We start from the raw sequence: 14,643 nt of genomic DNA, 5'->3' as shown, positions 1-14,643 counted from the left end.
CTGGTCTTCGTCAGCACACGAGCTGCCGAGTTTTGCAAGAGTTGTAAAGTTGAAATATTCTTCTTAGGAAGACCAGAGAGCAGGGCATTACAGTAATCAATGCGACTGGTAATAAAAGCATGCATCAGCATCTCCGTGTTGGCCCGAGAGAGAATAGGGCGGACTCTGGCTATATTTTTTAGATGATAAAATCCAATTTTAGTTACATGGCAGTAACTAAATGGCAGTATTGATGAAAAGAAACACATTCAACAAATCCATTTAAACCTTAAAACAAACAAAAGGAAGCATCTCTATGGACAAACAAACCCCTCCACTTGGTTTGACCTGCTGATGTCACACATGACATCAGCAGGACTTTAAAATGAGGAAATGCCGGGCGGGCGTTTCCCCACACCTGACCCTCATGAAGACTGAAAAGACAAACAAAGTAAGAACAAATGACTTAATCTGTAACATAATAAAATGTAAAGAAACATGTAACTGAGTATTCAGCTTCATTTGCAGAATGTTTGATTTGCCAGCAACTGAATGCTTCCACACACAAACCCGGCATAGTGAGTGAAGCAATGTTACTTAACAAATAGCAAATCATAGCAAATACATAGAAACAGAATAATGTGTTTAATATGCAAAAGAAGAAGAAGAAGTAAACACATATGGGACAAATGGAGACCATTGCAGCTCATCCACCAGTGGGGTAAAAAGAGCAACCAAGAAAGTGGCAGCCTGCACGGCCACAGATGTGCTGGAGGAGCTAGAAGCTCTACCCATGGAGAAACTCCTGGAGAACCTTGCTAAGCCTAACAGGGGACAGGTACTTCTGCCCAACCTGGCAGCCACAAAGTGAACTCATTTAGGTAAAGATAACCACATGCACCTAACCAGCCTGCACCAGCCTGACATTTCTTCCTCCTAAGTAAAAACCAATGGATGGATTGAACTTAGAGTCTCAGCTCAGTTTTCTATTTTGACCACCTGCACCCCAAGATACTCTTTTAAAAAGTGTTGTTTTCAGATCCCTTTGAAGTTCATAAAGGGCCTGTTCATTTTCATTCAGATGTTTTATTACATAAATGTTACTGTTTTCTTTTGATTTATGCTCCCACTACACTGCACCTCTACAAACAACAATGCCACGGACTGTCAGCTGCTTTTACATGCTGTGAACATGAGTAGGTTTGATCAGAGTTTCAATTATCAAAGAAAAGACAAACTGAGCAAAAAGAAGGAAAAAAAGACCAACTTCTTCCCAACTGACAAGAAAAATACTCGTCATGTTTTCATAATAAAGGATCAGGCTCCCCATTTATGACAGCTTGGACCAATAATGTCTGTTACACTGATGCTACTGTAGAGACAGGGTCAACATCTCTATTTAAATATAATTAATATACAAAACACAATAAAAGTTATACATGAATTATTCATTATTTTTACTATTGATAAAATTCATGTATACTAATCAAAGTTATACATGAGTAACGACATTATTAATAATGATTAATAATAATAATTCTAATGCCAACATGATGACTGTTCATAGCTCCTGCTTTGAAATACTGAACTTAAACATTGACCTGATGAAAGATCACAATTCACAGTGGCCCACTGTCAGAATCATTCTGAATATAAACTCATCGAGTTAATCTGAACCTTTCTCAAATGTGCTGTGAATAAATGCTGCTGCAAGCCACTGTGGGAAAGCTGTGTTATTATCATGGAAACATCTGTGACACATTCACAGAGGACGAGGACACAAAGGGACGACACGCAGAGGCTGTGTTAAAGTCAAAAATCCAAATCTTTAGTCCTAAACAGGCAGTGGTTACAAACAGGAAGACGAGCAGTCCATTAAACAGTCTACAGGGTCAAACATACAGAGAATTCAAACAGCTATTAAAAACAAATAACTGGACACTGAAAAACTTCAGTGATGTGTGAGGCACCAAAGGGAAGCAGCTGAGTATATTCAATGAATTCTCTTCAAATACAAAGACAGAAACTCCTACAGGCAGCATGCAAACTGAGCAGGATACACAAAGATCAGAGATTACAAAATAAATCAGAAAAGGATTTCAAACTTACTGAGAGCAAGGCCTCTGTTACAAATCTGTCTAATAGAAAAACATGCTGTACAGATACAATACGCTCAGTGTTCATGGTCATTTAAAAACTGGCTCTACCTGAACCACTTCAATATTTTATGAAGTCACTGAGTCGACCATTTCTACAGTTTGTTTCCTTCATTGCAGTTAGAGTGCGGCTGGTAAGGATGAAAACACACACAGAGCGTAAATTGTCTTTGTTAGTAACAAACGTCAGCAAAGAAAAGACAAAACACACAAACACTCTCATGATATTCATGAATCATTAGAAAGCATCCAAACATTCTGCTCGTGGACTTTTACAGTCTTATTTGCACTCGCTCATCTTCATAATCATCCTGATCAATACATGACAGGGGAGGCTTTGAGGTAGGCGGGGCTCTCTGCTGATGTCAGCATGAAAGGCAGGACCAGCGTCTGCCACATGTTGGTGAAACATCACAGTACACTGGCGTGGTTTCCTTTCCAGATGTTGGACGTTTGACACTTCAACGTTGAGGCCAACAAGAAGACACAGTTTTGGGTCGGGTTGCTGCAGGGTTTCTAACTGAGCAAAAGCAGAAGCACACAGACCAACAGGGATCAGATGCTGAGTGTTAGAGGAACATCTGTGCTGATCACTGAATGCTGCTGTGGTCTCTTGTTGAAGTTGGCTGGTGGGACAGTCTAATAGTGATATCCTGCCCATCGGAGGAACACTTTTAAAAACACATGCAATACTTTGTTTGTATTACAGTCACAGTTTATGTTATTTTTGTCCTTTAAAAGTGTTGCTGTACTATAAAGTCCTATAATTTGAGGCTAAAATGGCTCAGAGAGTCTCTCTCTCAGAGGATCTCCTTTGAAAGTGGAGACGGCTTTATCCGCTGATCCACGTCACTTTACCTGGATGTTTTCTTTGAAGCTGGATGAAGACTCCTCTCCCTCACTCCTGCTGCAGCTGTGTGGTCCAGTTGGCCTCTGAGGTCACAGTCAACATCTGTAGCAGAAGAGGGCAAATAAAAGTCCAGGTTACCAAAACTGGGAGCTTTTCCAAAATAGAGCGTAACTGGACTTTTTCAGCCTTACAGGCAGATAGTCGTCTGAAGCTTTTTCTTTTTAGCTTTTTCCAATCTCTGCTCTCGGCTTTCTTTGAGAACATGTCTGCTTTCTTGGCATGGGTCTGTCTGCTGTTGGTGAAGAGACTAAATCCACATACTCGCTACTAAGATCTCCTCAAGTAGTCTCAACCAGATTACAGTTTAAGAGTAAATGTCTCCTGAGAGTTTCACCTTGGGGAGATGCTGTCTTGCTAACATGCAATCATGAGCATTAATCTATGAGGTGAAAAAGTAATTTTAAAAGCTCCAGCCACAAGTTTTATTTCATCTGTGTTTTGGTCAGAGTCCCATCAGACCTCCAGAATGGTGTCAGAGTGTTTTCTATCCACGTGATGAGCACAGGCCTCAGGTCCAGACCTCCACGGGCACCATAGCCTCTTTGGAGCTAATAGGTGCAAGAAGGTTTTGTTGGGATAGGAACTGAAGAGGAAACTGACGAGGAAGGCAAGGATCTTCTTCAGCTCCTCCGAGCCGGGACCTCTTTGTGTAGGCCAGCATTGGCCAGGTAGCCCTCCAGCATCGCTGGATGGCCGACAGTGGAAAACCTAGAGGAGGAGGAGAGAAACAGCAGCTTGGAGCATGTCTTTATACTGTTTAGTTTTTAGAGCCACAGACTTTCTTTTAATGTCATTGTTCAGGATCTATGACTGATTATGTATTTATTGTATTCCTCCATGACTGTGTGACAGCAAGTGGAAAAAACCAGCTTCACCTTTGTTGATATGCTTGTAATTTTAATATTGATTAAATGGCCCATGAAATAATAGAAAGCTCATATATGAAAATGTATTTTAAGAAGTAAAATGTTAATCTGAGTACAAAGGAGTACACTCACCTTCTGGTAGATGGAGGTGTAGCGAGCGCTGGTGAACATCCAGGCCTCCTCGTAGAACTGATCACTGATTGGATCCAAAACATCGATGGAGGATCTGTGTAAGCGCTGAGGATCGTCCTGATGGACAGAACAGAAGGAGAGTGAGACAAGTGAAGATATACTAAACAACACTGTGACATGAACTGAGCCACACACAGTTTGATTCACAGGTGATTGACACATTATTTGACCACGAGCAATCTTTTCTGGTTTGACGCCGTCTTTGTAGCCAGAAACCAGCTCTCTCCTCGGCTTCCTCCACTACACGCTTCCCCCACGCCAGTCTCCTCCGTCACTATAAAGGGGAGAGTCATGAGCTCCATCACCCTCACCTGTGCCGTCCAACGTCCCGCCACCAGCCTCCACTGCAGCAGGCCAGAGACCACACCCCTGCCACAATAAGTAAAAGTATATCCTTGCTGTACCCTTAATGCTAAATGTGCTAAATTAACCGCTGCCTTTGCCCCTTTGGGATTATTCTTATGTCACTGGGATGTTGACCTTTGACCTTCACATTAGAGAGATGGGCAGACATAATTAGTGTATGAATTTTAAAGTAACAGGTAATAAAGAGAGTGTAGCAAATGTAATCAGGTTTATTACTCTGTATCACACATGAGTGCCCGAGGGAGGCGGGGCTGACTGGGGAGACACAGGAAACAGAGAGACAGGGCTGACTCGACATGAAACGATGAAACGTGGGACACGGGAACAGAAACTAAACACAGGCTGAAATGAACACTGAGGGAGGGAGAACTAAGATTACTGAGAGCCTGATAAATAAGAAGAACAAAAACCAAGAAAAACAAGAGTCAAAGAAAACCAAAAACACAAAGCATTGGGCCAGGACCCACTGCTGTGACATTTATATGTGATGAAAACATTAAAAACTGCTCAGATGTTGAAATCTTTCTACGTATACTTTAGGTTCAGCTCTCCAGCCTGGCATTTGGTTAAGCATGATTCAAACATTTGATTTTGTTTAACTGGTTTTAATTATAGTTACTTTTTGTGAACATTTGTTGCAGCATTTAAAAATACATCATTTATTTTCAAACTTTTATTTGATTTAGAGCATCATATTTGACCAACGTAAATGTTTTAATTTCATATAAAATAACTGAAGCAGTGAACTAAATATCTGAAATCTTTCCTTCCTTAAAAGTTATAATCCTACTTAAGTTATAGTGCAAACGCTTAAGCAACAAATATACTTGATGCTAATTAATTAATATTTCCCTTTGATGTTGCAACTATGCGGTCACTTCTGTCTTTAAACAAAATAATATTTTCCAGTTACAGAAATCATAAAGTCCAAACTAAAGTGCTACTGTTGCTATATGCATTTTATATAAATCATGGATGATGGTCCTGACATGAAGGAAGAGAAAGTTACAGGTTGCATCCTTTGACTTTGTCTCCGTGCCTTTGGGCGATTTTCAGAAGGACAGATGTTTCTGTTCAATTCTTAAATCAATTTTTTCAAACACAAACACTATTTTAAAGCTTCTAGAGAGTAAAATATTAATGATAATTATAATAACAATAATAAAAACAAAAGCTCTCAGATCCATCAAACCAAGCAGCAGAAAGAACAATAACTGAAGAGAAAACTTTAACCTTGTAGACTTCATTATGTTCCAGCTGCTCTACAGACGCTGTGACCTCGAACTTAAGCAGGTCGTAAAGTATGTGCAGCTCAATAACTTCATAATCAGACCCTGTGGTATTTAGGCAGCAGAACAACTAAGAATAACAACTACAAATAATGTTTTTAGGTTTCTGTTGTACTGCAAGGTTCTGTACAGGAGAACCAAACCAAGAGCAAATATTACGTCTCATTTACACCTGAGCACGAAGAGCCATCAACATTTAGCAAATTGAATCATCTTTGTTTAGATGCAAGAAGAATCATATAGAAATGAAAAAGTAGAAATAGAAATCCAGAGCAAAGATATCCTCTAATTCAGCGTAGCACATGCGCAGCTGCTGCGATTCACGTAAGCATTCGGCTCGTCGCTGTTGCAGATTTTTCTCTCGCTGTTCTGGCTCACAGCGCTGCAAACACAAAAATAAATATCCCCAAAGCTGTGAAAGGGAGCTAATTAGTAAGAGTATTGTTACTCTCCGCAGGAGTAGTCCAGCAGTAGAAATCAGTACAATAACAAGGTGTGTAACATCTAGCAGGGTGACAGAAAAACCCAGGGTAACTTCTAAGGACCTCAACGTCTCTCTCACATTGTGTTTTTAAACATGCTTCCATTTGTCACTTCAGTCTTTACTCTGAAATACAGGAAGAGAAATCATGGCTGAAACAATTTCTCATGAAACCAGGGGTGTGGTCCAACAGTCAGTTTGGTGAGGAAGGTTCCTAACTGAGAGAAGTGACCCAGAAGTATCTGTGTAGCAGCCACAATGAATCCAGATCATGAGCTTTATTAACTGATCAAAGTCTCTTCTTTCATCTTCTGTATCATTCAGTTTGCATTGGTAATGCCCATTATTGTAATGCTTTTTTAAGACCAGCAAAACTTTATTTCACTTTGGGTTAGCTGGGATAAGTGATGGATGGAGGGAATTTTACTTCAGCCACAGAAATCCTAAACAGGAAGGAGGAGCAGAGTTACAGTGGATCACTATCCAGCAGGGAAACAAGGTTTATTTCAATTTCTTGGCCATGAGTGAGATTTACTGAGTGGGCAAATTAGGGAGACGACACCATCAGATCCCGAGCCCTCCATGTGTTAATCAAGAGACGGCTGCTGTGCTACATCCATAAATAATGAATAAATTAGGAGCTAAAGCTGAAAGGACAGTTTATTTGTACCATCTTCACGTGAACACATTCAAGAACATCACAGATGAAGAAACATTAAAAACTTCCACACTACATAAAGCAAGAAAAATAGTTTTTCTTTCAGGTGGTTTCAGAAAAACAGAAACATCAAACATCTCCAAGACTCTCTTTGAAAGAACTAAAAACCTTTGTTCTCATGGTCCAATCATGAGTGAACTCCCCGATGAAGCCTTGTGTGCTAAAACATGTCAGAGTTTTAAAGGTTAAACATGAGTTTCCAAAACGTTTTGCTGGAGAACAATGAACTATTTGACTGAGTTTCAATCATTTACAGACGAGCAAAACCAGGACAGAGAAAAAAGGACAAAACTGACTCAGTAAAACAACAGAAAAGAAGATCCCATGTAGATCTGTATTATGTAGAAGTTCAGCCCAGCAACCAGTTCAGTTCAACACAAGTTTAAATGATTCTATCTGAACTCTGTGGAGCCTGATCTCAAGCTTTTTGAGTCTGACACAGAAACCAGAGGATCTTTCTGTGTCTTCAGATTCACTGTGATCCAGTGATGGGAGTGATTTCAGCCCTGAGTGATCGCGCTGATGTTTGCACAGAGCAGACAATGAGGTGAATGTTTGGGCACATTGGTAACAGTGAAACAGTTTATTAGTAACGTGGGATCGTTTGTGTGCAGAGTATGAACTGAGATTCCTGAAGCTCTTGTCACACTGGTCACAGCTGTAGTTTCCTTCCATGTGTGTACGTTCATGAATGTTACGATTACCTGACTGTGAGAAGCTTCTCTCACAGTGTCTGCACTTGTGTGGTTTCTCTCCTGTGTGGACTCGTTTGTGTAATTTAAGGTCCCTTGCAGTGGTGAAGGATGACCCACACTGATCACAGAGGTGCTTTTTAACCCCACTGTGAATCAGTTCATGTTGTTTTAACTCACTTGGTGTGGTGAAGCTTCTCCCACATTCTTTGCAGTATTTCAGTTTGTCTCCAGTGTGTCTACGTTGATGTACTTTTAGGGTCTTTTGCTGACTGAAAGTTTTTCCACAGAGGTCACAATGAAAGTCTTTCCCACCACCACAGTGATGACAGGGTTGAGAACTGGATCCATCTGTGTCGCTCTGCTTCTAAACAAAGACACAAAGACAGTGTAAGTCAGTCCTTCAACATTTGTATCCTGAACGTCGCCTGAAATAAAGAGCATCTCTGCAGACGTCCAACTACATTTGACTGTTTCAGTTAACACACTCAGTTTACTGGGCTGCAATAACTACAATACTACCACCATAATACTACAGTAATACTAAAATCATAACTGAAAGGAAAATCTGAATAATCACTCAGAGCTGCTTTTCCATGCAGTAGAATTGCTAACATGCTAACACAGTTTAATGAGCAGAGTTGTTCCAAACAGTCAGGCTAAAATGACAAGATAACAATATAAATACATACCTCACAGTAGCTGCACTTGTAGAGTCTCTTTCTGGTGTGGATCTGTTGGTGTCGTCTCAGGTGACGTGGAGATTTAAAAGTCTTCTCACACAGGTCACATTGATAAGGCCTCTCCTCAGTGTGGGTAAACATGTGTTGTTGTAAGTCTGTGTGAGTTATAAACTCTTTGCCACACTGTTCACAGCAGTACACATCATGTCTGGTGTGAATGCGTAGGTGTGTATTTCGGTTCCCTCTCTGGCTGAAAGTTTTTCCACAGATGTCACAGCTGTATGCCTTAATTCCAGAGTGGGTAACTAGATGCCTCTGTAAGTTGCTACTGTGAGTAAAAGCTCTGCCACACTGATCACAGCTGTACGCTTTAACTCCACTGTGGATGAGTTGGTGTGTTTTTAGGTAACCCTTCCAGGAAAAAGACTTTCCACACAAGTCACAGCTGAACGGTCTCTCTCCAGTGTGGATGACCTGATGCCGTTTTAGTTTAGCCCTCACAGTAAAACCCTTCCCACACTCGTCACAGGTGTGTTTTTTCTCTCCCTTTCTTCTGTGAGGTTTGTCGGCCTCCTGAGAGCGCTGACTTCTGGCTCCATGTTGGTCCTGCAGTGACACAGATACAAACAGAGGCAGTGAGTGAAATGCAGTCGTGGAACAAACTCAACCTTCAAACTCCATTAACACTAGTTTTAAACCTGAAGGTGGAGCGTGGCACCAAACACCTTAAAGGTCTCTTATCCCCACCTGCTGGTAGTTCTAACACATTACATCCAACCTGCTGTTAAAGATAATTCATGACTGTTCAAACACTAAAATCATGCACACACACACACACACACACACACACACACACACACACACACACACACACACACACACACACATTATTTTATAATTTAGATTATTTTGTTGTTTCCTATTACATATTTCTATAATTTGTATAGATTTATACAGAATTATTCAGTGATAATAAATCCTATGTTTGTTTATTCTAAAGGAACCCCGTTAGCTTCCACAACAGATGTTGCTCGTCTTCCGTCAAATACTCACATAAAATATTACACAATAAAGTGGATTCAAGATATCCACATAATTTCACTCTTACATCCACAGTGAGGTTTCACAATTGTTCAAATATAAGCAATCAATAATAATAATAATAATAATATCAATAACATTGAGGCACATTACACAAGTTTCAAAAACAAATCATGTCTTATAATATTTACAACAACTAAAAGCTCTGTAAATCGGCTTTTAAGTGTTCATTGAAGTTTTGAATAATTCTCTAATTTTTTAAGGCAACTTATTCCACTTAAAAGTTGCTCTAAATGTAACAGTTTTACAAAACGTTACTTTTAACTCGAGCATTTACTAAATTGCAGCTTGTTGAAAACTGTGTAATATGATGATGTATTTCATCTGGATACTGCAGCTGAGCAGAATAAATGTGGTGTGTTTAACAGAATTGCTTTCTTTAGAACTACAAGTAAGCCATAGAATATTTTAGCCTGTACAGGAAGCCAAGAAAGGTTATTGTGCATTTTATCAATATTAGTATAGTATGAACATCTTCACACTAATCTGGACGCCTTATTCTGGACTAACTGAAGTCTGTTAAGATCTGTCTTATTAGCTGCTGACCAAATGATTGAACAATACTCCAGATGAGACATTACTAGTGCATTAATGACATCTTTCATAATGAAGAAGTGATACACAAAGAACATTTCATAGCTATAGCTATGCCTTGTCGGCAGAGTTATGTGACATTAGTGATGTTTGTACTTTCAGCGTTAACTTGGTTTTAAAGCCTTTAAAATATACGCCGTTCAATAGTCGACCTTAATCTGACAGAGAATGTGATGATTTTGTGGATAATTAAAGTCAGTCATATATCCACAAACACAACAAGCTGAAAGTCAGTGATGCTGCTTGGTTTGCAGTCCTGAACATCACGGCACAAGCAGGATTCACTGCACTGTTAATGTTAGCTGTGTTATATTGCTGCCTCTGTTCGGTGGTGTCGAGCCAAACGCACTTTAACGTGTGTTTGAACGAGCTGACGGTTCACTCGTTAAGCTGAAAGAAAGATGCTTTAATCACAGCAGTCACACATGTGTCCACTGCACCATCTGGAACTCTTCTTGTTTACACTCGTAATAACACAAACACTAAATCCTGCTTCTCTGGTGCTGTTGTGTAGCAGTGTGTACACCTGAGACTGTCACCTGTGTCTGTCCTGCACTCTCTCTCTGTTTCTTTCTCTCTGATTGTGGAATAAAAGTATGAACATGTGTTTATAAGTTACACTTGTGTTTGAATCCTGCAGCTTATCACACATTTGATTTCCATGTGTGACGACTGCAAGTGTCCAGAGTGAGGACAGACTGAGGGACCCACTGCTGCACATCATCTGTGAGGCTTTGCAGCCCTGATGATCCACCAGGACAAACTCAGCAGTGTGTGAGGAAGAGGAGGAGGAAGAGCCAGCAGCAGCTGACAGATGGAGAGAATAGACAGACTGTTCCCTGTTTGTGAAGGACTGCTAGGAAAGTTTAACATAACTGTCTGTGCTGAATCAGTCTTATTAGGTAATGTTCAAATAATGTGATCATCCCAGTGTTTTCAGTGTAGGAGAAAGTACTCAGGGCCTTCAAGCTACACACTATGAAAGGCAGCAACAAGTTTAATGTTCAGAAACCTAAAGTATGTATCAGCAGCAGGATGGAGCTAAAAATAAATGTTGGTTTCAGTTCTATGAAGCTTTGAGTATTTTGGATCAGCAGCTGCTGTGTTTGTTGCATCATATTGCTGTAACTGTTTATATGCTTTATATATTCTGAGCTAAGTTGATCTATAGTGTTACATGATACACTCTCAGAAATAATATAAATATATATATATAAATAACTGTTAGTATCATGGTTGCTAGGCAACCTGGGCAGCGCGACGGAGGTTAGACGTCCCATTTCACGAACCTACGAGCCTCGCACTTCGGCCTTAGCGGTCTTTGAGTCTGCGGCCCTTGAGGACTTTAAAGCTGCAGAACCTGAATCGGGATACAGCCATGATGATCTCCAGCCTCGTGCTCGCCAACATTCTGACCTGAGTTAAGAAGACGATCACTGAAATGGTCTCAGCAGGTCCTTTGATGACAGCAATGAAATGCAGTGGTAAGGCTGCCACGATTAGTCGACTAGTCACGATTACGTCGACTATCAAAATCGTCGACGACTGATTTAATAGTCGACGCGTCGTTTGAAGCTTTGTAAGATCCCAAAAGCAGGAATAAGTAGCAGGATTTAAGAGTGTAATAACGGATTGAAACAGAAGATGGCAGCACTGCATGTACAAGGATGCCAGCTGCCGTTAAACCCCGAAGAAGAAGACGCTCTGTCCCAGAATTCATAGCGCGGCCCAGCGCAGTTTCCAACAATAGCGGCAGCTAGTTAGTTTTAATATTACTCTTATTATTCTTTCTGGGTCACAAAATAAACGTTTAACATATTTTCAGGCGAGAATGTAGCTGTGTAAACCTCAAATATCGGCTCAGTTTATCAAGACATCACATATTTTCAAAAGCGCTCCGACGTTTTCGGAGAAGTCTGTTACCCACTAGCTCGATAGCTAGCCGGGGGCCATGAGAGCACCGGACTCCCAGCAGATCGTTTTCAAACCCACCGCCCTACTCAGGTTAAACATGATATATAAGTCACTTAGATAAACTTAAAAATGTTATTGTTTGGCTTTTTTCAGTATTTTATTTGTTCCTGAGTAATTCGGCTGAGTTTATTAAACTTCACCAAAACAATCTGCACATTTAATTAAAATTTAATAAACTACCATCTTGTCTTTATTTTTAGTTAGCACATACCTTAAACACTTAAAGCTGTAAGCTAATGATAGTTATATAAGAGCAGATGCTGCTGGTGCAATAAGCTGTACGTTTTACGTCCAATGGATGATGATCTGATTAGTCGACTAATCGCAAAAATAATCGGTGACTAGTCGACTATCAAAATAATCGTTTGTGGCAGCCCTATGCAGTGGTAAGGCGTTTTGGGGATTAAGTTCGTTTTCATGGCAAAGAAGGACGATGCAGTTCATCTGATTACTCCTCATAACATTCTGGAGTGCAGGCAAAAATGCTATTATAAAAACTTAAGCAGCAACTTCTCCAGGTTCCAATATTTATGCAATTCTCAAACCTTTTGGCCACGACTGTATAACCTCTTCTGAAGTTTAGTGGATATTATACATGGTTATGCTCAGGATGTGTCGGCCAGTTTCCACTGGAAACGCCTTTTGGTTAAACTGTCAGCGAGGAATTTGCATTTGCACTGTTACATTTTTATATAACTTTAATGCACATAAACAACAGCTGCTTGTTTCAGTGAAAATACATTGATGGGTTTTTAATAAAGTTGTGCAGCTGTAAAGTATTTTGTCTGGTGTCAATTCTATCGTCAGCTACATCGTTATGGCAAATGTTCAAATGTATATGGTGATAAATATCTTTGGTCATATGGTCCTGCTCTGTCTGTCACCTTCTGTGTTGAGCTCATTGTTTCCTCTGTAGTGGCTGAGCTGAGTCCAAGTAGCTGAAAATGTTCCTCTGCTGCTCCGTCAGACTCTCCTCCTCCTGCTGATCAGCTGGGACACAAAACAGATCTTTGTTAGGCTCCACACTGCACTGAAGAGTCAAAGTGTCTCATATGTTCATCTGACAAGTAAAAGAACACATTTTTGTTTCCCGAGGTGGGCAACTTGTTGGAAACAAACACAAAAGGTTTGAGCACTGATACCTGCCATTGCTGGCATTGAAAGATGCAACGCCAGCAATGTGGATTGTCAAGACTCAAACCAATCATCAAGCAAAGACAACAGGGATCATTTGTTTCTGTTTATTTAGCATTCACAGCATTTGTAGTTGCCTTCTGTGCAGGGGAAGTCCACGCACACTGTGTGGTACCGCCATCCGCAGAAGGTGCATTCAACCTCTGTAAGAGAAACGAGGTTGTCTGAGACTGAAATGATATTAACTAAAGAAGTGGTGATTTGTAAAACTTCAAGTGTATGATAAGGTGAAAACAAATACACAACTGCATGTCATGTAGTTGAAGGTTTTTTTTTCTTTTGGAAGACCGGAAAACACTGAAAGTTATAAATTAGTCCTTTATTTATCCAGGTAAAAAAAAAATCTCATTGAGATTAAAAATCTCATTTCCAAGAGAGACCTGGCGTCATGGCAACACAAGTCACATACCACACAGGTATATAACATTTAAAACAAACACAATATCCCAACATGTGTAACAAATGTATTGTGCTTGAAACAAATTCAGAATAGGTGATAAAGCAGCTGCACATGTGTGTCACGAGTAAATCTGGCTGTATAACAAACAGAAACAAGTGATCTGCTGTCTTTGCTCAACGGTTGGTTTGAGTCTTGACAATCCACATTGCTGCCATCTTTCAATATGTTGAATGCACCAGTGTAAGTGCAGCCACTCAGACTCAATGTGTTCATAGAAACAGGTGCAGATGTGTCACGAGTTCATCCAGCAGTAGCTATGGCACTTGGCCACAGGGGGCAGCAGTGGACTGACCTGCATTCGAGACTGCTCCAGCTGCTCTGTGACAGTCAGTAGATCTGCTACAAATTGCAGATCATATGCAAGTTTTGGAAATGACATTTTAAATATTCTTAACTTAGCCACGGCAGCATTGTTGATGTATTACCTATATACTACAAATTATTCCACCTGCTGAAAAGTGGATCTAATGTGGGCGGACTCACACTTAGCAAATAAACTTGTGATGTGAGAATGTAATCAAACTGTTGATCAGAGGCAAAGTAATTTAAAGTTTATGATGCTATCGTCTAATGTTAGCTGACATGATGTTAGCTTGTAAACTTATGTTGTTGTCTGGGTCTCATGTCTGATCTGATGATAATAACTGTGACAACACAGAGATTAAATAAAGGACGTTGGTGGGACTTCTTATGTTAGAACTACAACTTCAGTTAAGGAGTGAGACGTAAGGTGACAAGGAGAATGAAGAGAATGAGAAAGAAGTAACTGGGAAGAGAAAATGAAAACAAAAATTTGAAATGATCAAATTTGTGTTAACAGATGATGGTGATTTTAAAAATTCAAGTAATTTAAAGGTTTTATCCTATTTGTTGTTGTTTTTTTCATATTCTTCTATTTGCAAGAGGTTATTAATAAAACAGGTTCTCTTTCTGGTTTCTCTTTTTGGACGCACTCTCTACAGCTTATCACATCCAAAATGGTGGATGT

At 40.0% G+C, this 14,643-nt stretch overlaps 3 protein-coding genes across 5 annotated transcripts in view; 1 reads left to right on the top strand and 2 right to left on the bottom strand.

The window, feature by feature from the left end:
* LOC147336918 (protein NLRC3-like) overlaps positions 1-14,643 on the top strand; it is a 1,139,417-nt gene that overhangs the window by 261,138 nt on the left and 863,636 nt on the right. The gene's annotated exons all lie outside the window — the stretch shown is intronic.
* On the bottom strand, positions 355-7,884 carry LOC147336941 (phospholipase D1-like). Of its 3 annotated transcripts, XM_086285702.1 has the most exons (5): positions 7,830-7,884; positions 4,044-4,160; positions 3,505-3,753; positions 2,994-3,087; positions 1,357-2,655 (listed from the first exon to the last, which is right to left on the bottom strand). In XM_086285702.1, the coding sequence occupies exons 2-4, from the start codon at positions 4,080-4,082 to the stop codon at positions 3,034-3,036; spliced, it is 342 nt and encodes a 113-aa protein (XP_086141828.1). In that variant the 5' UTR covers positions 4,083-4,160; positions 7,830-7,884; the 3' UTR covers positions 1,357-2,655; positions 2,994-3,033. The 3 variants fall into 3 exon arrangements, with proteins under 3 accessions (XP_086141827.1, XP_086141826.1, XP_086141828.1); XM_086285701.1 differs by lacking the exon at positions 7,830-7,884 and having other exon boundaries at positions 355-2,651; positions 4,044-5,025; XM_086285700.1 differs by lacking the exon at positions 7,830-7,884 and having other exon boundaries at positions 356-2,655; positions 4,044-5,024.
* On the bottom strand, positions 6,971-13,279 carry LOC147336940 (uncharacterized). Its single transcript, XM_086285703.1, has 4 exons — positions 13,144-13,279; positions 12,886-12,991; positions 8,342-8,938; positions 6,971-8,016 (listed from the first exon to the last, which is right to left on the bottom strand). Exons 2-4 carry the CDS (start codon positions 12,901-12,903, stop codon positions 7,324-7,326), a joined length of 1,308 nt encoding a protein of 435 aa, XP_086141829.1. The 5' UTR covers positions 12,904-12,991; positions 13,144-13,279; the 3' UTR covers positions 6,971-7,323.

Source organism: Aulonocara sp. 'chitande type north' Nkhata Bay, linkage group LG3, assembly GCF_057382095.1.
Source record: "Aulonocara sp. 'chitande type north' Nkhata Bay isolate Kocher_YH1m ecotype deep benthic linkage group LG3, A_spYH_male_GT1.1, whole genome shotgun sequence".
Lineage (NCBI taxonomy): Eukaryota > Metazoa > Chordata > Actinopteri > Cichliformes > Cichlidae > Aulonocara > Aulonocara sp. 'chitande type north' Nkhata Bay.
Note: the sequence above shows the minus strand (reverse complement) of the source record. Positions and strands in the feature narration are given on the sequence as shown.

Coding starts and splice junctions, on each gene's coding strand:
- LOC147336941 (XM_086285701.1), bottom strand. CDS start 4,265: ATGTGTCAATCACCTGTGAATCAAACTGTGTGTGGCTCAGTTCATGTC. Junction 3,754..4,043: donor ACACCTCCATCTACCAGAAG/GTGAGTGTACTC, acceptor CTCCTCCTCTAG/GTTTTCCACTGTCGGCCATC. Junction 3,088..3,504: donor ACTCTGACACCATTCTGGAG/GTCTGATGGGAC, acceptor CTTCTGCTACAG/ATGTTGACTGTGACCTCAGA.
- LOC147336940 (XM_086285703.1), bottom strand. Junction 8,017..8,341: donor ACAAGTGCAGCTACTGTGAG/GTATGTATTTAT, acceptor GTCTTTGTTTAG/AAGCAGAGCGACACAGATGG.